We start from the raw sequence: 22,438 nt of genomic DNA, 5'->3' as shown, positions 1-22,438 counted from the left end.
CCTCACTCCATCCAGTTTGGGTGACACTCCCTTCCCTTTCTGCCCCCCCCCCCGGATGGGTGATCAAGGACCCCAGCGCACCCCCCTGCAGTGACACGGAGGAGTTTGGAACCTGTTTATCATCGTTATGAGCCCAAATTTGGGGGGAGACTTGTGTATGTTGAAGTGGAGCAGGAGGTCACTAACCATTTCCTCCTGGCTTATGGGGACTTCAATCAGCTCCCCATTTCTGTCACCCAGCTCAGGGGACTGAGTACCCTGAGGATGGCTGGTGTGACTATTAAAGACTGAGGCAAAAGCAGCATTAAGTACCTCAGCCTTTCCCTCACCCTTGGAATGTTCAGGAAAGAATTCCTCTAGAATAGTCCAACTCTGAAATGCTGAACAACTCTGCTCTCAGTTTCATTCAGACTGATGCCTTTAAAAAGCAAACCAGAACTTTCATATGGCACATCTTTTGTGTTAGTTACAAAAAAGTAAATAAAATTCCCAAAGCAAGAATTGTTGGGAAAGACTGAATCAGGAACTTGTGTGAGAACAGCCACGCAAATTCCAATACAGTCACCTGTTTTCATAGAATTTCTTTCATCTGCATGGCACTAAAAGTCCAGGAATAATGCTTTCAGTCATCCACTTCAAGTGCTGCAAACCTATTAACGCTGCATAAGTGCTGAGCTTCTGGTATAGCACACCTGATGGCCTTTTTTTCCTTACTAGATGCTTTCTTCTTTTTGCAGGACTCAGATTTGGTCTTGGAAACCTTAATCTTCTGAAAGAAGCCTGGAGATAAAGTTGACTCCACTGTATTTAACAAGTCCTGATAAAGCTGAGTCATTTTTGAAGATGAACTAAACAGATTTTCCACTGAAGGTGTGGATTTAAGCTCTTGAAACAGTCCGTGCACAAGGGTCCCAGTGTAAAGCCTGCTCAAAGGAAGGAAAGAATTCTCATTTAGAATCACACCTCAGCAGCACAGGTACAGAAAAACATGCTGCTTAATGAAAAAACAGATCTTAACTACATACAGCATCCAGCAGTGGGCTCCTAAGGGATACCCATTCTACTGAGTATTTTTCTCCATATGAACATTGTTAAAGAAGGGAGTTCAAACATAGTAAAATTGGCTGGAGGATTTTGATAGATAAAATAAAACATGTGAACACATTCCATCAAGGGCTTGCATGGAAAGCCAACCTCTGAAACATCCTTACCTGCTTAGGTCTGGCTCAGGGAGAGGAGTGCCAAGTAGCTGGTTGAGATACAATCCCATCTGAAGACAGCACTGCCACTGGCAAAAACTGTGTGCAGCATCTAAATCAAAGTCTTTCTTTTCCACTTTCTTTTCCTTCCATTTTAGAAATTCATTATATGCAACAACATCATCTGCAGCACATAAACCTGTGGCATCTAGGTTATAAATGAAAAATGACAAGCAAATGAATGTTCTGCTGTGAACAGTACAAAAGGTATCTGCAATGTGTAGGGTCTTCAAACCTCCCGTTCTGTTTCAGGAAGCATTAGTAATGTTTTCAACTGGCTCAAACTGAACTTTAAGACGTAAGATTGTGTAAAAATTCAAGCATGAATATCCATGAGAATCTCAAATTGTGAAATCAGGAATTCTATTTGTAAGGTAATTTGCTACACTGTTCTGTCAGTGGATCAGCTTCAAACAAGGTTTCCATCTCACTCCTTCCACTTGGGAAGGAGCTGGCAACCCTGACATTCCAGTTTCTATGAACCAGAATCTAAAGAAGCCGTGTAACTCTGGCATGCCTCATCTTTGCCATCAAATGAAGGACTCCTAGAGGAAATGCCACTGTAACTCTAGGAGGTATAAATATTACTGAAACAATTTCTGTCATACTTTACAACTTCCAAACTCTTGCAATACACAGGCAGGTAAACGGTGCCTGTGCAATTCCATTTGTAAGTACAGATGACATTAGAAAAACTCATGAGGAAAACCCCAAATCTATCAGAATGGATCAACAATAGGTATTCTCTTTCTATGCATGAGTGTGTTGAGCATATTCTTTTATATCTAAATATTTTATATCTAAATCTTTTAGTCCTAAAGAAAGCATTTATAAATGCAAATTAATGTTTTACAAGATGGCAAAGTCCTGCTTTACCTCTATCAAATGTTAAATTGATGACAAGCACTGTTTCTCTGCTCTGTATCAATGCAAGGAATGTGTCACCTCAGGAGATAGTGTAAATCCATGCTAATTCATCTGAATTTAGATGATTTGCCATAAATGAGGAAAATGGAATTATGGGATAGATTTTCATAGTAGCTGAACACCTGAACTGTATTCTTTGGAGACATACCTGGATCATTTGTTATCCTGTGCAGTTCTCCAGATACTATCATTAGAAGTAAAGCCTTTAGTTGATGCAACTTAACTTTTGGTTCTGAACAACATATCCAGTAACACGTTACAGCAACAGGAAGTTGTAAGTGACTAGGGATAGGTTCCAGGAAACTCATTTTCACTCCTAGAGTCTCCAGCAAAAGCATCTGACGGCGTGACATGGGCACCTGAAAATAAATTGGAGTGGAAAAATAAAGGTAAGAGACTATTTGCCGTGAGCAATTTCCAAAAGGCAAATAAGCTTGTTTTAAACTACGTAGTAGGTCATGGTTTTGATAAAAAAATACTTAAGTTTCATAGGTACCCTGAACAGGAAATATTTTTAAATACTACTTAAGCTTTAGAAATGACACAGTTAAATGTTAGGTGAAGGATAGAAGTATTTTTTCCCCACAGTTGCCAAGAGGTTTCAGTCTTTTTTGAATCAGGTGATTTAATTCAAACTCCTATGTAAAAGTTGCCTCACTTGGAAAACATTGTAATCACAACGCATTAAAATTACTTTGGTATGGTAAATAAATACACATATATAAAACTTCATTTTGTGCCTCTTAGAAGTTGCCTTACATCTCTTGCTTTGTGAGAGGTAATGTTCTCAAAATGAATATCTACAATACTACACACACAATACTACATACAACCAACTTTTCATATCATGTCTTGGTAATTGTGTGGGGGGAGATAACCTGTGTAGCCTTTCCAGGCTAAGCTCAGAGCCCTGGAGGTACCTCTGTACTAAGGAGTTGTTTATTGAGGCGGCTTAGCTCAGGCATCACGTTTAGCAACCAGCTGGCAAACTCGAGTCCCAACTGTGTGTTGTCACTCGTGAAACACCGCTATTCCTGATCTGTTGTGACAGCCACTTACCTCCACTAACTTCTCCAAAGAAAAACTATCATCACAAAAATCTGTGGGTAGGCTTCCTGCTTGAACAAAGTTTTTTTTAAGTGTCTTTTGGAGCCTGCTGAATTCACAGAAAACTGGCAGCCCGTTGGCCTGCTTGCTTCGAGAAGCAGCTTCAGTATTTTGAGATGCTTTCAGAAGCAGTCCATAGATCACTTGTCGAATGGGCAAAGCTGTGCTATGTGCGCTAGGTCTCTGCATGTTCTCCACCTGAACACGGAGGAAAGTGCTTCTCAGTATCAGGGCATTGATGATGAACGGGGCCAGCTTACCTTTTGCCAAAGCGTCGAGCACCCACTGTGGCAAGCCCACTTCCCTGGCAGCCTCGCATTCGTATCTGCTGCTCCGAAAGAAGTCCTCAAGATTCACATCAGATGGGGTATAGTCCTCCATCGAGGCGCACAGAAGGTCCCGTACTTCTTCTCTTTGGTGCTTCTTAACGTACTTCAGCACACCGTCCACAGCCTCGGCGGGCTCGGTGAACTGGGAGAGCCAGCTCAGCAGCCCCCGAAGGCGGGCGTGCTTCCTGCCGCCCCTCCGCGACCTCACCGCGCTGAGGAACGCCTCGAGGGCTGCCAGCTCGATGTAGTCGTTCCCGCACATGACGGCGAACAGCGGGAGCAGGCTTTTCTTGAGCGCGCCGAAGTGCCCGCAGAACTTATCCACGGAAAAGCAGCGAGCGGGGACGTAGCGGCCCCGCGGCCCGTCTCCTCCGCACACGCTCCGCCACTGGAAGTGCGTGAGAGGGCAGTAGCCGCCCGCCAGCTCGAAGACGCAGAAGTCGCTATCGAGGGAGAGGACGGGGCAGCCCCAGCGGTTGGCCAGGCCCGCGATCTCCCGGTCGGCCTCTGCGAAGCACTGCACGAAGGGCACGTCGAGCCGGCACAGCGCCTGCACGAAGGCCTCGCGGGTCAGCAGCGGCACCACGCACCCGCCCTCGCCGCGGGAGAGCCCGTGGGCCGCCCGCAGCCGCTCCGCAGCGCGCTCCTGCAGCGCCGGCAGCTTGCGGTCGTCGGCGCCGCGGCCGCCGTCCAGCACCACGAAGGGGGAGACGCGGCAAGCGCGCAGGCTGCCGAAGAAGTCGCGCACGGTCGCCGAGAAGAGGCCGTATTCGCCGCCGCGGCGGGAGTCGTCGGCGGAGGCGAAGCAGAGCTGGTGGTAGAGGCTGCTCCCGTCGATGACCAGCTTGGTGTCCCGCACCCGCAGCTCGGCGCAGAACGCCCCGCGCTCCTCCACGAACCCCGCTAGGCCCCGCACGCCCATGACAGCCCCGTCCCGGCGCCGGAACCACTGCTGGGAGCGACGGGCGGAGCCCGCAAATCAGAGCGCCTCGTCCTCCGCCCGCCCACTTGGCGCCCGGCGAGGCCGGAGGCTGCGGCCGCTTCTTGCTGTGCCCCGGGCTGGCGGCGCCCTGCCTCGGGCCAGCCCCAGGGGAGCCGGAGGAGCCCGAGGAACAGCAGCCCCCGCCGCCAGGCGGCCCTGGCGCTGAGGGGCAGAAACCGGTGCGGAGATCGCGTACCTGCGGGCGAGTGCAGGCGGGGCAGGGGAGCGCCGCCTGCCCCGGAGGGGTGGCGAGGGAAGCAGGATGGGGCCATGCTGCCCTCGCCCCTCTGTGCGGGGAGCGGGGACGCGTCATACCTCTGTGCGTGAGTGTGCCCCCAGGAGCGTGAACCTTAACTGCTCTGTGGACGAGGTTGTAACGTCTCTGGGCTTGTCCTCGGGGGTCTCGCTTCCTGAATGTGCGTCAGGGAGGTATTAATTAGCCTCTTCCATAGTCGAGCACATTTGACCTTGTTTTACCATCACCAGCAAGCTCCTTTGCTGCCGACATGACCAGTAAAATCTTCCTTAGTTGTCCTTTCTCTGGGAGCAGTAAAACGTGGAGCCGACCAAAATGATGTTACTTTAGGCTTGGATAGGTTTATAAAGGTGTTGCAGGAAACAGCAGCAGACCCAGTGTTCAGGAGTTAATGTTTGGGGTTGTTTGAACAAAGCTAGAAACCAGCAATACCTCATCTTCTTATTTTCAGAACGTTTAAAGGAGCAGTGAAGCCATTGGCAGGAACAAAGTCAAGGTAGTAAATACTGAGGATATTTTACATATAAAACTTCTGATAAATATTAAATATATAAACATTGAATGTTAATAAATATTAAACCTCTGGAATTTGTACTGCCAGGGGTGGGAGGGTGGCAAATGTTGATGTAACACAGGGGTTCTTCAGAAACTAAAAGAAAACCTGATAGAACTGGCAAATGTCCTTGACTGGCAAAGAAGGGTCTATCTTGGAGGCAGAAAGTGCCAGAGTACATTAGCCGTTGCTAAAGAAACCTAGAGGAAATTAAACCCAGGATCTTACATAAGCAAAGGAAGGCTGGGGGAAGAAGCGGAGGTGCTGTGTGCTTAGCGTGTGTAGGTGGAGCTATGAAACCCTGAACAACAGCTTTGCCTTAGCTGAGAACAAACAAACAAGCGAATAAAGGAGATTTCATTCCAGCCAAGGAAGAAGTAAAAAGAAGTGATCCAGACAATGTGATTGCATTAGTTTGCCATCAGCAGCTGCCAGGTTCTGGAATGGGGCTTGGGGAGAAAATTAGGAACATAAACTGTTTACCAGCATGTTACTGGATAGGGTATACTGGGATTTTTGAAGACAAGGGGGTGGGAGAGCTGATTTTTTTGCATTATCTCTATTTGTTCTGAACTTTAATCAAGTAATTGAGGTACTGCTGCTTTGGAAATATCAGCTCCATGGGATAAGAGGGACACTGGTAAAAAAATACATGGAAGGTTGGGGCTAAAAGTTTGAGTGAGGTAGGAGAGGTGCCAGTTCATATATTCTTGAAGAATCAGTTGGTTTTATGCTTGAGGCAGGCTCTAAAGTCTGTTGACTCTTACAGGGTATTTCTTTCAAACGCAGTGGCTCAGCAATCCACCTCTTGTGTGCTATTAAAATGTTCCTGTGACACCACAAGGGCAGTCACTGGCCCTTGGTATATAACACTATTCAGCAGTAGATATCAAAACATTTCACAAAGTTATATGATAGTTATTAGTAATTGTTATATACAGAGAGAAATTGAAGCATTGAGAGTAGCAGGTGAGAGGTAGGGTTGGAAATAAAGCACAAAAATTAGACTCAATGGGCTGCTTGATCTCAAGTGTGATATTGTGGTGTAAAGGATTGTGATGTGTTCCTGTGGCCCAAGTAAGTGTGAAAATTTGAAGGTGAGCAGTGTTAAGTGACTCTTCTCCAGAGAAAAGGAACAGAGAACTCAGCAGTTTTTGTAAGCATAGTCATTTCTAAAGGTTATGTATTTCAAAGCTATTCTATTTGGAAGTTATGAAGCCATCCATAAACCAGCAACTTCCCGGGAGAAGAGAATAGTAAATGAAAATATGCAAAATTTCCAGAACTGACAGTGTACTATTTTATGGAGCTCATCTTCCTGCCCTCCCCCACACCTCAACACGATCCATTTATGCTTCTTCAGACAGATTTGGTGTTACAGAAGAAGTAATTTTCTAGCTGACATTTGCATTTCAAACTTTTAGTCACTGTTAGGATCTGGAAAAGAATACAGAAGCAGAACCTCAGGAGTGCTTTTGTTTCCAAAGCAGACAGGATTTGTATCACTGGTAAGATAGTAATTAAAATTTGGCTGTGTTTCATAATATAGTGATACTGCAACATCAGGCTCCTTGGTGACAGCAGCTCAGGAGATGGGTATTAAAATAGATTCTTGCACGTACACGTTGTTGTTGTAAGATAGGAATTTATACCTTTCAGTTAGGCTCTGTGCTTGTTAGGAAGTGAAGACAGTGACGTGGATCCAGCAGTTATACAGCTTTTAAAATGAATCAGTTTGTCATTTCTCTTTGAAAACAACAAGCAGCAGCATTTTGATGTTAAAATACTATGGTGAACAAACCCAGCTGACAGTAGTATTCGTTGCACTGATCTTGCAACATCTTTATTTGTTCCAAAGGATGCTCAAGCACAAATGATGCAGGTAGCATTTTATAAAGGCAAAGTAATGAAAGCAGTGTCGTTTAATCATGAGCAGCAAAACACCTATCCTTTATCATTTGGAATGAAGAAGGTTGAGTAAACAGTTATTCAGAGCTCATGTTCAGTTATTGGAAGCCACACAAACACTAGAGGTTGGCCTTTGTGGTTCCTGTGTTTGCATAATGAGGACCTCAGTTAGACAAGAATTCTGAATCAAAGTGAAACTGTTAGAAAGGTGCGTCAAGAAAGCGTTATTACAGCAAAGGAGAAATGAAGAGCTTCTGGCACAATTGGATTTTACTGAAAGTCTGTAGACATGCGGGCAGCCATGAAACTCTGGTTTTAGTGGTGATTCACACAGAAGCTGTGGGGTCAGCACTCAAACAGAGAGTGAAATCTGAGGGGCAAATGGAAGAGCAGAGAAAACAGCTTTGTAGTTATTGATGGGAGTGACTCACATTACAAGTGGAGAATATGCTTCAGTATATACAACAGTCATGAAACACAAACAAACTTGTATCCTGAAACACAGACATTTTTTGTGTCAGGTACTGTAGTGGTGAGGAAGAGTGCCATAGGTAGGGGAACTGTCAGGTGAAATACAGGTGTTGATGTCTCTGCAAACAGCACTTGAATCTTTTAAATAAACTAATGTATAAGCACCTGCATTTAATTCTTCCTGTGTTATCAATTCGGTTAATTCATTTAAGGTTGATTGAGAGGACGGCTGACGACATCATTACCTACATCTACGTTATCTACAGTTTCTTTATCAGGTCTGCTGCCCACAGGTTAGCAACTAATGATTCTACTTACTTTGTCTTCTACTGCAAGCTGAGCGCTGTAAGCACTGCCATAGAATTAAATGAAGATTTTAATAAGAATGATACATTGACAAATTGATTTTTTTTCTGTTTCAAGTGTTTCCTGTGAACACCCATGGAAGAGTAAAAGGATTGGAAAGCTATGTCCTAGAGAAATTTGTATTATTTCTGTTACACAGAGAAATGCTGAAATTTCAAGAAACTGCTAAGCATGTCAGTGTTGCCAGATTGAATTCTGCTCGCTCAGATGCCGTGGTTGCTAGAAGATACACTATTCAGAGGAAACTTGGCAATGGAAGCTTTGGAAGCGTGTATCTGGTTTCTGACAGAAAAGCAAAACAAGGAGAAGAATTGTAAGTAAACCCTTTATGTACTTTAAATAAAAATGGTTGGAACATTTTTCTTGCATTGTAGATGTTATCTTTGTATTTGTGTCTCTTCTCTCAGCTTGGTGTTACGTTGCAGCCTTAACTGTTAAACTGCAGGAAGGACATAAGATAGGTGCAGACTTTATACAGATTCAGCATTTCAGCTGAATCTGTTGCTTAAAATAGTTTATCTGACATGTCTGTCTTATTGTGCTTTTCGCTAAGTCCTTTTTAGTTTACCTGTGCAAGGCAGAGTGGAGGTAGGAAAATCTCAGGCCCTCATCTCCATAGCGATGTACACCTTTGAAGCTTTGTAACAAAGTTCAAAACCAGTAAAAATATATTTAACTTACCTATACCCCAGTGTCACACCATGGACAAGTTGGTAACCTAAGATATACACTGTGGAAAAGACCCTTATATTTACTCAGAACAGAGGTAAATTTTATCATTGTCCTGACAAGAAGCAGGGCAAAGGTATATGAGAGGCTTCAAAAATTTGCTGCTTGTCTTTGTAACAAAGTCGTTTGTTACAAACGACTTGAAAGCTTGAAGCTTTATACTTTATAATCTATCATTTCTCATTCTTAAAACTCATTACAATATTAACAGTATAGTGAAAAGTGGGTCTTCACACATTTGCTGCTATAGCATAAGCTGCCAAACCTCAAAACCAAGGAATGTGGGCTTTGCCTTTAAGTAGTTATGATCTCTGTGAGTATCAGATGGCATATTCTTTTCTGTTTTATCAGTCTCTTTTTGTTACTATAAGATGTTAACAAGCCAAAGTGCTAGTGCAATACTGTAGTTCATCCTTTCATCACTAGGGGGTACTTGCGTATCACAGTTATTCATTCCTCATCTCAAATGCAGATGGATGAGAACATTCCCACAACTTTATATCACTTACTGCTAACAGGTGACAAAAATACTGGCCCAGGTGAACGTGGAAGCTCGGGTGCCATAACTAGATAGAGTGTAGACACGTTCTTCTATTTAAAAATACTTGTTTCCTACAGTGGCTAAATATACTAGAAATCACATTCTCAACACTACTTTCAACTCAGGAAATAAGCTCTTATGAAACTGTACTGGTTGCTGCTTCTGTTCCATATTTCACTGGGAAGTACATATATATATGGAATGAAAGAATATGGAATGAAAAAACATAGTTATGTTTTTTACTCCCCTGAAAGCACTTTGGTAAAAAAAAAAAAAAAAAAAAAGAAACAGAGATATTTAGGTCCCAAATGACCTCAGCAGAAGTAGAAGTCTTTTTGTGTCGTTTCAGAGATGATCTAGAGCATCCTGAGATAAATGTTGTAAACAGCATGAACTCAGCCACAGATAGTTTCCTGAAAATTGCTACAAAGTGCTGTGAAAGAGCATAGCAATGAATTATAAGAATACAAATTCCCATCTTGGATATTGGTACAGGAGCTGTTTGGGGCTATCTTTTTCAATTTTCCATGAGCGCAATGTCTACAGAATGAGTTAATGCAGAGACTGATAGCAGTTATCATGTAATTTCATGTATGCTCAGCAGAGCTTTTGCCTTATTTCAGAAATAGTTTTGGGGCATGTTTTGTACTTTGTTAGCCCTCAAGGATCTTGGCTGTCATGAGCAAAGTGTTACACACAGAGTTGCTTCAGCTGGGGGAGAGAGAGAGATGATTATTTGGGCCATGCAAGGCGAGGTTGGGCAGGGCTTGGAGCAACCTGGCCTAGTGGAAGGTGTCCCTGCCCATGGCAGGGGGTTGGAACTGGATGAGCTTTAAGGCCCCTTCCAACCCAAACCATTCCATGGTTCTGTGAATCAAAGATAGAAGTTCCTGCAGTTTATGTGAAAACAGGCAGCAGGGCAGGGAGTGAAATGAATGCTCTAATAAAGAGAAAGGCCAGAAGCTGGGAGACTCTTCACTATGAAAGAAGTTTCTCATGTACTAGAGAATCCACACAGGAGAGAGATCATCAATTTCCTCTGTTTTGGAAGAAATTTTGGTCAGAATTTATATCATCTTTGTTAATATAAGAGTACCTACGAAAGCAAGCTGCTTAGTTCCTGTTTACACAGGATGGTGTGGTTTGTGTGTTATTTGGTATTTTCCCTGTTAGATATTTGCAAATCTTCTTGTTTTGAGCGAGGTACTGTACATCCACTAAAACCAACATTGAATTGCTTAATGTTGACACTGTCTTTCTATTCTACTGAGCTCTGGCAAATCTTTATCTCAAATTGCAAAGTGATTTAGCTGATATGGAACTCAAGTCCAAATAAGGGTTGGATGCTCCTGCAAATATTTGCTGTGGTTTTTAATCTTTTTCAGGGTTTGGATTGAATTTAGGCATGATAGATGGGGATGCACATCACTAGGTGCCTGTTAGTGGAGTTCCACAAATTTTTAGAGACTCTTGGTTTGGCCCTTTTAAGAAGAAAAAAATGGTAGCTTTATTCTGGATAAAAAACTATTTCTTATGCAGTTTTGTTCATTTTTCGTCTTTTTCTTCTGTAAAGTTGCATCTACATTTGTATAATTTAATGTTCCTAGCAAAGGATAAACAGTGCTACTCAGTCACTTGTCTAGACCCATGTATACCCACTATGGAACACTGTCCGTTTTGAAAGGCTCTTTGCATGCATTTAGCACCTTTACTGTTCTGGGACCTGAAAGCATTTTTCAGGGCTGTGAAGTATTTTTATCCAGTTTCCAAATGGGCATTAAACAGAGAGATTAAACAGTTTGCCTGTGTTCATGTAGCAAGGCTGCGCAGAGTAACTGGGTCACTACTTGAGAAATTATTCCTTGATATCTTAATGTTGCTAAATGTTAGCAGAACTTTTAGTTACACTGTAGGTGCTCTGTCCTTAGCTAGAGCCTAATATCATGGGGGCCAGTTCTATAGTTTGGAAACAAGCTTTTCTATGTGTGGCAGGAAGGATGTGTACTTTCCTGTAGACTTGCATCCTCAGTTCCCTTAAGCCCAACTTTTTTACGACACATTATGACAACGTGCCTTTTTCTGAAATATCCCCTCTTTTCTTTTACTTTCTCTAATTGCAGCTACAGGTTCCCCCTTCCCTCTTGTATCCCTCCAATATTTGTATTTTCCCTCTATATTCCTTCATTAGCAGTTGCAAGAAAAACAGGTCAAGCCATGGTGGTCCCTGAGCATGTGCACAGGAGAGATGATTGGTATTTTCTACCTACCTTCAGTTCTCTGCTAACACGTAGTATGTAAATGCTTTGAAGATTATTTGATCTTATTTGATAGGAAATTCATGTCACACCCACGTGTGAATACAGCGACAATTTTGTCGGCAGAGTACCAGCAGCTCAGTAGTTATCAAGCCAGTACTGGCTTATAAAACTGCCGCTTCCAGGATCTCACTCTTGTGAGACCTCACTTGGAACACCTTGTACAGTTCTGGTGTCCTGAACATAAGAAAGACATGGAGCTGCTGGAGCAAGTCCAGAGGAGGCCACGAGGATGATCAGAGGCTGGAGCACCTCCCATACAAAGACAGGTTGAGAACATTGGGGCTGTTCAGCCTGGAGAAGAGAAGCTGCGTGGAGACCTCAGAGCAGCTTCCAGTGTCTGAAGGGGCTACAAGGATGCTGGAGAGGCACTCTTCATGAGAGACTGTAGTGATAAGACAATGGGTGATGGGTTCAAAGTGAAACAGGGGAAGTTCAGGTTAGATCTAAGGCAGAAGTTCTTCCCTGTGAGGGTGCTGAGGCGCTGGCACAGGGTGCCCAGAGAAGTTGTGAATGCTCCATCCCTGGCAGTGTTCAAGGCCACGTTGGATGGAGTCTTGGGTTTAGAGCGAGGTGTCCCTGCCCATGGAAGGGGGGTTGGAACTGGATGATCTTAAGGTCCTTTCCAACCCTAACTATTCTATGATTCTGTGGTCTGCCCAAACGCAGACTGTAATGACAAAGAGAAGGAAGGCATTTCAATATTGTGTCTAGGGAACAGTTTAGATGATTTTTTGTAAATAAAGTGTCTATAGCTTTTAATTTGCTGGTACATTCAGAGAAAATTTACTTGAATTTACGAAATACCTTCAAAATGCAGGATGTATGCAGGTGTTCAGTGGTTTAGATTTTTATTTTTGTGGGGTTTCTTGTATGTGTTGTTTGTTTGCTTGGGTTTTTTTTTTTTTTTCCAGATTCTAGACTTGCATATGATTTTGCAAAAATCTATCTTAGTTTTTGAGGAGCTTTCTTTTGTTCCTGGACATCATGGGCCTAGAGCTACCCAAAATAATCAGATAACTTGGTTTGTATAAAGGAAGTATCAGGGTTGTACCAGCATTTTTACAGCAAACAGTAATATCCCTGCAGTCACTTCTGTCCTAGTCTCCCAGAGTAAATTATCAGCTCATTAGAACAGGTAATTGTGGTCAAAGGCCAAGTGTTATATAGCAGAGATTTATGTTCAGCAGTAGTCTTGAAGAGCAGTTCTATCACTTATAGATAATGAATGTCCTAATCAATTGTGCCAAGTGAAGCTCTGGTTTAAATTTCACTAATTCATAGCAGCTGAAGTACACAGTAGGCAATAGGGACTTTTAGTTCATAAATATTCACAAGGTGCTTTATGTCCCTATGGTGGAAAGCTCACGCAGAGAAGCGCCAAACTCCCTGGACTGCTCCCCTGTGTGGTGATTGTGGGGTGTCAGCTCAACTTCGGCATCTGACTTGCATTATACCATTAATCCAGACTCATGCTATGATTCCTTGGAAACTGTGCACTTAGCTAAATAATTTATCATGCGACTTTCAATTATTTATGATTTCTTATAACAAATGAAATAGAATCTAAAGATGGAAGAGTTCTGTAACTTGTGAATATCCAAGCAACAAACAGCACATAGCTGTGTCATCAAATCCCTGTTTGCTGCCTGTTTGCTTCTCTGAAGGTATTCCAGGGGAATGGTTATTTGATAGTGGATTGATTAAAACAGTAACAAATGAATCCCTGCCAGTTGTCATGTGCATGTTCATCTAATTGTGCTGCTTTCCTTTTTTCTTCTCCCTCATTTAATAAATCTTAGAAAATAAGACTAGAATCCATCAGGTTATTTTATATTTGTGAACAGATAGTCATGATCTCCTTGGAAACTGAACAAAGGTGCATTTCCTATAGGACCTTCCTGATTGCTGCTTATTTTTAAATAAGCTTTTCTCAGTGAGCCATCTTTTCCTTGGTTCAGTGAAGTGTGCCTCTGCTCCTCCATGTAAGGCTCCAGCTACCATGTATACCATTATAGGGACCCTTCACTGAACAGTCCTGCTGCATAGGAGGGCATTTTGACTGACTTGTTGAGGGGAACATGCCAACAGCATTAGGGGGACCCCTCAGTGGCTATGCCCACTTTATTTGAGCATTCTAACTAGGTCTTTGATTTATTGAAGTGGGAGGCAGCGTGCCTTAAAGAAAGCATTGCTTGGGTTTACTCTCAGTCTCATCCCCCCAGAGCTGAGCTCCTGGGGGCTGTGCTGCAGCACCCACCACATTCGGATCTTGTGTGCGGGCAGTGAGGATGATGATAGTTGAGGTTTCAGATTGCTTACAAGCAGCATTTTCAACACTGAGTGGAGAATTGTCCTTAAGCTATTGTTGGTGAATTACTGGTTCTTTGAGGTGCAAGGCAGAGACAGATTTTAATGATTTTGTCATTAAGCAAATGCCTCGAGATCACTTCTGTCTCACTCACTTTGCTGAAATGGATGTTTAGGTTTTATGCATTTGTAAGCTAGCTTTAGTAAGAAAATGGAGAGGTACAGAATTACTACTTTAGGTTGAACTGTGACCACCTGCCTCAAAGATACAGTCTGGTTTTGCAATATTTGAAAACGCCCATCTAACTGCATTGTTAGATTGGCAAAGTGTTTTCTCTGAAGTCTGCATTAAGGATGTCGTAACTTCTTCTCTGCACAACAAGTCTCCAGCTCTTTGTTGTGTTCAGTCCATTGTAATGAGAAAACTGCTGCAGTGGAATTCTGGATGGATTTGCTGGACAGTCAGTGCATTTCTCATTCTTTTTTAATTTATTTATTTTTGGTTGTGCTTATGTGACATGTTAGTAAATGTAATTCCATGCATCGCATCCTAAATAAGATCATGTGTTCTAAAATAACTTTTTAGTGTTGCTGGGGAGTTGCTTCAGTTTTGAATTTCATATGTTTCACGGATTTCTAAGACCACAGGATCATACTCAGGAGGCCTAGAATGTATGAAAAGATGTTTATCCAACAATAGATAGAATTAATTTCCTCCCTTTGCCTTTGATTATAGACAATGTAGTAATATGCTTTTCTTAATCTGTAAACTGTGCTTTTATCTCTTTCTCCCTTCCCCCCACTTCCCTCCCCCCATACTTTTAATTCAGTGCATCTCAGACATAAACACTGAAGGAGATGCCTGCTTGAAAAAGACATGTAGGAGGAGTGAATTTTCTCATTAAAGTTGCAGCAATTAGTATTTAAATTACTTGTGGGAATTAGTTCCACTGAAGGGACTGGACTGTTGACATAAATATCTTTGCAACATTGAAAGGAACATAATTCTGCTTACAAATATATTTGCATTCAGGAAAGAAACCATTAAGTTTTACATTAGGAAATGTTTTAGTTGAATTTCTATGGAATGCATTCTTATAGTGGTTATTAGTGTGTTGGGTTTCTCTTTGCAACCCCTGGTTTTCCAAACTGTCTGTTTTCTGAAACTGATGCATGTAGATCAGGTGATATGAGGGTCTTTCCTCAAAATTTCTAGTTGAAACTAATGTCAAGATTCAACCTAATTCCTCTACAGGGAAAATTCCTTTTGGCAGATGTTGTAGCTGAAGGCTGTGAGTTGAAGAAACGTAACATGTCAGTCGCATAATGTTTAATTGTATTATAATGCTTGAAAACAAAATAGTTCTCTGATGGCATCTCCTTTTTCTGAAAGGGAACGTTACAATTAGCAGAGAGCAGTTAGCAGTGAAACGTATCAAGTATGTGTAATGAAATCACAGTTGAGACATGCCTGGATTAGATGGTTTGATGTTTGATGGAATTAAGTCTTTAAAAATACAGAGAATAAAGAAATTATTTAGTCCTTGTCACATTTCTCTCCAAAATTCCATTTTGGTTAGTGATGGCATGGCCCTTAATTACATTCTTAAACGAGACTAAGCAGAAAAAACATCAATGAACAGTAGATGGTGATAATGCAACATGTAGAGATGGAGTGTTGCTAAAAAAGGTCCATTCACAGGTATTTAGTCTGTACCCATTATGATCTTTAATAATTTACCTGAGTAGACACAAATTTGTCAGTTCGATCACAGACCGTTACTATTGGATTTAGAGCTGAATCATATCAATAGACTATAAATCTAACTACTTTTTTTTTTTTATTTTTTATTTCTGTCTAGGAAAAAACCCTGAAAATATGGCTTTAGAGGGAAATTCTTCCTTTATTAATCAGTGTCTACTTTTCTTTTGTAATTTTTAATCCAAGTGTCCAAGAGAATGATTCAAAATAAACACATTTTAATATCTAAATAAATAATGTTAATGGATGCTTTTGTGCAGTAGTAACATGGCTTGTTCAGTTCTGTGGGGGATAACACAAGTACTCTGCTTGCCTTTCTAATTAGTGATTTTTTTCTCAACGTTGGCACATATGGTTGACCAAAAATAATTTGAAGTATGCCCCTTTGTGTGTGCGTCTTTGCTCAGTGCAGAAGAAAATGATGCAAACTGTATCCCTTGAAGCTACTGTATTTCAACAATGTTCTCTTTCATGCTCCAGCAAATATATTCCATGTTTCTTTGGGACACTAATTAGGAACTGTTAATTTTCAAATAACCGTAAAGCGTTTCCATTATGAGCTGAACTGTTCAGTGTCAGTGCGTATGTTAGAGCATTTGAACATTAGGCACCTCAATGAAATGTTTGTAGGTGCTCTAATTGTGACTTGCTGGTGGAAATGAAAAGTGAATCATCCATTTACACTTGGAAATTTACACCATCTCATCACCATTCAAAGGTATTTAAGCACAGTTAAATTCATGTGCTTATTCAAAACATGAAATGATATTTAATCAATTTACAGATATTACAATGCTCATATAGCGATTGAATTCTTAGTGGTTAACTCAGGGGTTAGTTCTCAATGTTTATGAATGTTCATGCACTGCATGAATAGGCTATTTTGGAGGATAGGAAAAAACAATCATTGATGACTGTTATGGCTTTACTAATAAATCAGTAGCCTTCATGGGGATGACAAACTAAGCCCAGCACTTGATTTAAGGAGTTGTGCAGCACTACTTAGGATTGAAATGGGTTTATGGCTTGACTAATACATCAGTAATGGGAATAATATAAGGAACCCAAGATATGATTTGAGAAGTTGTATAGTAATGCTTAGGTTTGAAATGTATGCATGCAGATACTGTTGCTCCAAATATAATGGATAAAATGTAAAGAATGGTAATCTGAATTTTTGTTAGTAAGGTGTAAACTGCAGAAAAGCCAGTCACTGACACCAGCCAGAGAAATCTGGTAAGACTATTGGTAATAGGATAGCTATTGGTAATAGTGTGTATGATGGGTAAGGATGAGATGAAAATTACAGCGGAACTAGAAGACCAGCCTAAGTGAGGGAGTAGATTCCAGGCCATAGAGTGCCATATGAAATCCTTGTTACATGGTATCCTTGTTAGTGAACTTTCCAAACAGCTTTAATACTGTGGAAGTTGTTGTACAGACCGAACTTGTGTCTAAAAGGCCTTAAGGTATATATACCTTAAGGTGTTGAAACGCCTCACTGTGGCCTTTCAGTACCTTCAGGGGACCTACAAGAAATCTGGAGAGGGGCTTTTTACAAGGGTCTGTAGGGACAGGACAAGGGGGAATGGCTTTAACCTGACAGAGGGGAGATTGAGATGAGCTCTTAGGCAGAAGTTCTTCCCTGTGAGGGTGCTGAGGTGCTGGCACAGGGTGCCCAGAGAAGCTGTGGCTGCCCCATCCCTGGCAGTGTTCAAGGCCAGGTTGGACACAGGGGCATGGAGCAACCTGCTCTAGTGTGAGGTGCCCCTGCCCATGGCAGGGGGTTGGAACTGGGTGAGCTTTAAGGTCCCTTCCAAACCACACCATTCCATGATTCTGTGAGGGTTGTTGCCTCTTCTAAATTTTGGTCCCCATTTTTAGTACCATACCTTCTCTCTTTGCCATTTGATAAAGAGAATTTAAGACTTCATTTGTTAGACAGGCAATCCTTTAATTTTATTGTTTATGACCAATTGCAGAGCTAATTACAGAGCTGGTATGAGGTGATACATTTTTACAGAATTGCATCTAGTCCTTGTACTGAGGAGTTACCAGGGTGAAGAGGTAGTTCTAGAAAGGTCAGAGTGGGCAGAAATACAGTACATAGTTGTGGGTTATGCCACAAATTGACAACTTGGAAATAGAAACTAAATGGAATGGTAAGTTCCCAGCTTTGCATACTGCTTACCTGCTAGCAGGTCTTGCTAATCTCAGGTTGCAGTTAAAACTAAACAACTGCCTGTGTAGAATGAAGTTTCTGTTTGATGACAAAAAATCCAAATTTTGATGATATATACCTAGAGCACACCTTCTTTGTGCTATTCTAGAAGACCTGTTTATCTTGATGTGTAAAGAGATAGGGTTCTTTCACTTCATTATCAGGAAGCAAATGTACCTAGTCGATAATTCATGTCGCTGTTTGGTCCAAAAGCAGAGTGCATTTTGAGAAAGGCTGCCTTCTTTTAAGAGTTGCATTTGATCCAGTAAAGCAAATTATATAATAATAAAGTGTGTCATCAGCATAAACAAATAGCAGATGGTTTGTAAAATGTTTAATTTTAGATCAGTGCAAACAGACTGAGATAAACACTGCTGTGGCATATTGTCAGTCACTAGTGAAGCTCAGAAAGGGATTCCCACCGTGTGTCTGTGTCCTGGAGGATTCCACCTTTGTGCTTGTTTTTCTCTTGGTTTAAGTCTTGCTCTATTTATCTGCATTTGCTCCATGTTATTGCATTGGCCTGGCTGCTCTTCAAAGCGTGACAATGCAAGCCAGCAAGGTTCTGCTGATGAAAGCCAGAAGGTGTTCCTGGGGACACCTTCTGGTCCTGCTGAGGCACTGTGGAGACAGGGCAGCTGCTGCCTGTATTTTGAGGAGTCAACTTCTCTGTCATGTAGTTTTCCCACTCTAATGCTATTTCCTGTATCATACTCAGCTTCCTCCAGGATGGGTGTAAATAGTGATGCTATAGCTTTTTGCTCTTATGATGTAAATGCATTCACTGTAAGACTCTTTCAGTTGTGGTCTGTTCAAGATCAAGTTCAAAGTGTCTGCTATTAAATTGCAAGGCTAGGTTGGTTGTTTTGGGGTTTTTTCCCTACACAGTTAAAATCTGGAGGTTATTGTTCTGTATTTAGGAAATCTGTTAGCACTTCTATAACGAAGGTTTCTGGTTATGTGTTCTCTGACATTTTATCTTGTCTTTAGGAACATTTATTTATAATAATAAATAGAGAAATTTAAATTAGTGCATCTCTTTTAGCATTATATCAAAAGGAGTAGTTTTAAGTATTGTATTTGGAAGACACCTATGTTTTAGTGGTTTTACCTGTTTTTCAGTATGTGCCACTTAGATCTACAATTTCTTAGTTCATGCAAATAGTTTTGGACCTTTTAAATCCTGCAGAAAATACAGGGGTAGGGTCTATGAAGAATCTTGACTTTCAGATGGACCTGTTATACTCCAGATGGAGTCTTGACAAAATCTTAACATGGGAGACTGTTATTCCCAATATTCATAATAAATGTTCATGTCACAAGCTTCAAAACGTTTCTTTAAAATACCTTGTGTTACCTATCTTTCTAAACTGTTAAGTGCATGCAGATTTTAAGCAGATGATACACAAGTACTATGGCTGAATTATGAGCAGTGATAACTTACTCTTTATTATAAACCAACCTTAAAATGCAGGTGGTTGGATCATATAAACAGAAACATTGTCTCCTTCAAAGTGTAGAGCTGGATTCCCTTGGAAGAGGGGAAATGCAGTCAGGATTGCTTAGCTAGGAGAAGCTTGTTATTTCTTGTGGTTGCTAACCTTTTTTTATCAGTTTATGGATCTATCGGCCTATCTGACATCAGCGGGGATGCCAAATTTGAGTTATCGTAGGAGTCCTGTAAAGCACAGAAAGTGCCCATTTTAGCTGCCTGTTTGGGTGGAAGTTACTTTTGTAAATACTGAAATGGGGTAGAGTGAATTTAAGCACTCTTTAATTGTTTTATGTATTGAAAAGTATAGTTCATTTATAAAGATGAATTTCTGATTGAAGACTTTTAGCTTCATTGTTTTCTTCTAGAGTTATCAGAAAAGAGCCACTTTAAATGAGGAGAGTTGTCCATTTTCTCTGTGAGGCTTCTGAGACCCTGACATAACTTCTTGGCCAATACTTAATACAGAGGTTTTTTAAGTATGCATTTTCAATTTTGAAGTGTATTTACTAAAGTAGGCATTAAAAGCTTTGCATTTAATATGGAGTCTATTTATATTCCTTATATTAAATGTAGTAAAATCAAACCTTATCTACATATAGAAACAGCGTGCACTTACACCAGTGGCATGTGGATATGCTGAATCTTAATTGCGTAGATGCACATGACTTCCAACTCTGGGTATGAATTAATGTTGTGTAGCAGCAACCCAAAACTTGTTTACAAAAAGTGCATTCTCCTGATTTCTTCTTCTGGGAATTAATTTAAATAAGAAAAACACCTGCCTTGTTGTCTGACAGCTGATGACAGCTTCAAAATCACTGAGTGACTAAGATGACATGCTATCCCTACACATCCACACAGGAGGCTTTTATAGCTGTCTCAAGTATACAAGAAACTTGTCTTAAGTGATGTTTAACAAGGACTCACTGTTTGTCAGTTCTGTGACATGATCTATATGAAGGAAGGGTTAATGTCCCCATGTCAACTGAAGATGAAAAGATTGCAATAGGTATTAACCTGTCTGCATAGTATGAAGCTTGTCTGGAGAGATGCAGGCAAATCCAACAGTGTATTTTTTTCATCACACTGCCAGATGGGGGTTAGGGAAGTTTACGTAGAAATTCATGCATTGTTAGTCAGAAACTGATGGGTGAGATTTAGGAAGAAACTTTCTTATGAAGAAATATAGCTCTTTTTTCCTTAGATCAAGCGAATTACTGTAGTTCTATTGCTGTCATGTTTAACTACTGTGACTTTACAACCGTGCAGTGTTGAATGGGGTAATTACTAATAGCACTGTGAAGACATCGCTTCAGTGTGGAGCTTACCTTCCATGTATTCAAAAGTTACTGGAAATTCATCACTGTTTCAGTAAAATGCCACAATATTCTCTAGTAGTCTTAAACAGCACCTTTAGATGTAGACCAACGATCTATTCTTCAGTGCTGGTAAAGGAGGTAGAAATGGTATCCCTTTATGTGCTGTATGCCTTTTTAAAACATTTCATCAGGAAGATCACAGCAAAATATGCTTCTTCAAGTGTCCTTTTTTCCAGGCCAAGTTGACAGTAAACTCCTCAACTCCAGGTTCTTGTATAGAGCTAAATCTGAACTATAAATTCTCCTCTGGCACATTCACATTCACAATGCTGAACACTGAAAGTTTAGAGTTCATTGAAACAGTAGAATGAAGTTTCAGCCACAAATCAAGATGTGTTCTTTTCACTTAGGGGTTCAGGCAAAGGGCAGGCTGATTTTCAGAGAAAAAGGAGTAGGCATCCTGAGTTTGTCACCAGAAAAACTGTCACAGAAATACTACCCTCTGTGTGATTTTCCTCATACTTCCATGGAGACACTTCGGCAGAAGCAGCAAAACCAGTTCCTCGCTACTTCTTATTTCATGCAGGAATATTGAGCATATGCTCTGAGTGGGTTTAAAATCACTTAGATTTGACTTTTTATTTATGTTTATTATTATGCACTAATCCATGGCACTGGAAACATGTCATGAAGGAAACAGTGCTGTAGGAAACTAGTGGGAAAAATACTTGGAAATAGTATACTTAAAACGTTGTTTAATCGCTATGTGACTGACATTTATTTGCATTTTAAGGCATTCTTCTGTTTACCCATATTTGCCTCATCGTTTCATGTTGCCAAATATTTGGTTAGTGTTATTTTGCATTTTAAGAAATGATGATATTTTTTTCAGCATTACATGATTTTATATTTAATATGTTTTCAGGTTTGATTAATATAAAGATTTTTTTTTTTTTTTTTTTCCTCTAGAAAGGTTCTAAAGGAAATCTCTGTTGGAGACTTAAAGCCTAATGAAACAGTTGAAGCAAATCTGGAAGCACAACTACTCTCCAAATTAGACCATCCAGCCATTGTCAGATTTTATGCAAGCTTTGTGGAGCGAGATAGTTTCTGCATTATCACTGAATACTGTGAGGTGAGACTTGCAGATTACTTTGAAGCAATTTGACAGGATGTGTGCTTTAAAACAGAGTCTTAAAAGAAGCCTAGCCCAGTTTTTTTAATGTTTTAGTTTTAATTTTACTCTCCGTTTGTTACCTGTGCTATCACCTGCTCCTTGTTAGGTGTATCTCAAGTAAGCAATGTTATCTGCTCATGTGAGACGTATGGCTCATGGACGAACAAACCCCAGAAGAGGAATGTTTAAACACAAGTTCATTTTGTTCACTATAATCAGCATGATAAGAAAGACTTAAATGCAGACACATTACCAGATCTGTGGGTGAGCTCAGAAACATTGTGCCGTGTATGTAGTATTGATAGGTAAGAGGATGAGAGGAGTATGGGAACACAGTATGAAATCTGATATAAACGAGGAAGGGAAAACTCACTTGCAATTTGGAGGGGATTATGAGAAGCTTAAGCCTGA

The 22,438-nt window shown here is 41.0% G+C and overlaps 2 protein-coding genes across 9 annotated transcripts in view; one reads left to right on the top strand and one right to left on the bottom strand.

Annotated features, from left to right (window-relative positions):
• Nucleotides 1–400: 400 nt before the first annotated feature.
• Nucleotides 401–4,597, bottom strand: ASTE1 (asteroid homolog 1). The gene is made up of 4 exons (XM_030499445.1): nt 3,246–4,597; nt 2,335–2,545; nt 1,212–1,407; nt 401–923 (listed from the first exon to the last, which is right to left on the bottom strand). Exons 1-4 carry the CDS (start codon nt 4,542–4,544, stop codon nt 623–625), a joined length of 2,007 nt encoding a protein of 668 aa, XP_030355305.1. The 5' UTR covers nt 4,545–4,597; the 3' UTR covers nt 401–622.
• Nucleotides 4,598–4,628: 31 nt separating this feature from the next.
• NEK11 (NIMA related kinase 11) overlaps nt 4,629–22,438 on the top strand; it is a 75,698-nt gene continuing 57,888 nt past the window's right edge. For 2 of the 8 annotated variants that reach the window (XM_030499431.1, XM_030499385.1), the window contains exons 1-3: nt 4,629–4,783; nt 8,216–8,471; nt 21,820–21,985. In XM_030499431.1, the coding sequence (XP_030355291.1) occupies nt 8,302–8,471; nt 21,820–21,985 (336 nt within the window). In that variant the 5' untranslated portion in view covers nt 4,629–4,783; nt 8,216–8,301. Of the gene's footprint in view, nt 4,784–5,311; nt 5,357–5,474; nt 8,472–21,819; nt 21,986–22,438 lie in introns of those variants that run through there. The other 6 variants (XM_030499405.1, XM_030499376.1, XM_030499412.2 and 3 more) reach the window with 6 other exon arrangements.

This window comes from Strigops habroptila, chromosome 1, assembly GCF_004027225.2.
Source record: "Strigops habroptila isolate Jane chromosome 1, bStrHab1.2.pri, whole genome shotgun sequence".
NCBI classification, from domain to species: Eukaryota; Metazoa; Chordata; class Aves; order Psittaciformes; family Psittacidae; genus Strigops; species Strigops habroptila.
Note: the sequence above shows the minus strand (reverse complement) of the source record. Positions and strands in the feature narration are given on the sequence as shown.

Excerpts from the sequence above, each read along its gene's own strand:
- ASTE1 (XM_030499445.1), bottom strand. The coding sequence starts at position 4,544 with ATGGGCGTGCGGGGCCTAGCGGGGTTCGTGGAGGAGCGCGGGGCGTTC. Across the intron at positions 1,408-2,334 it reads CAGGATAACAAATGATCCAG|ATGCCACAGGTTTATGTGCT; the intron begins GTATGTCTCCAA and ends TTTATAACCTAG. Across the intron at positions 924-1,211 it reads CCTGAGCCAGACCTAAGCAG|GCTTTACACTGGGACCCTTG; the intron begins GTAAGGATGTTT and ends TCCTTTGAGCAG.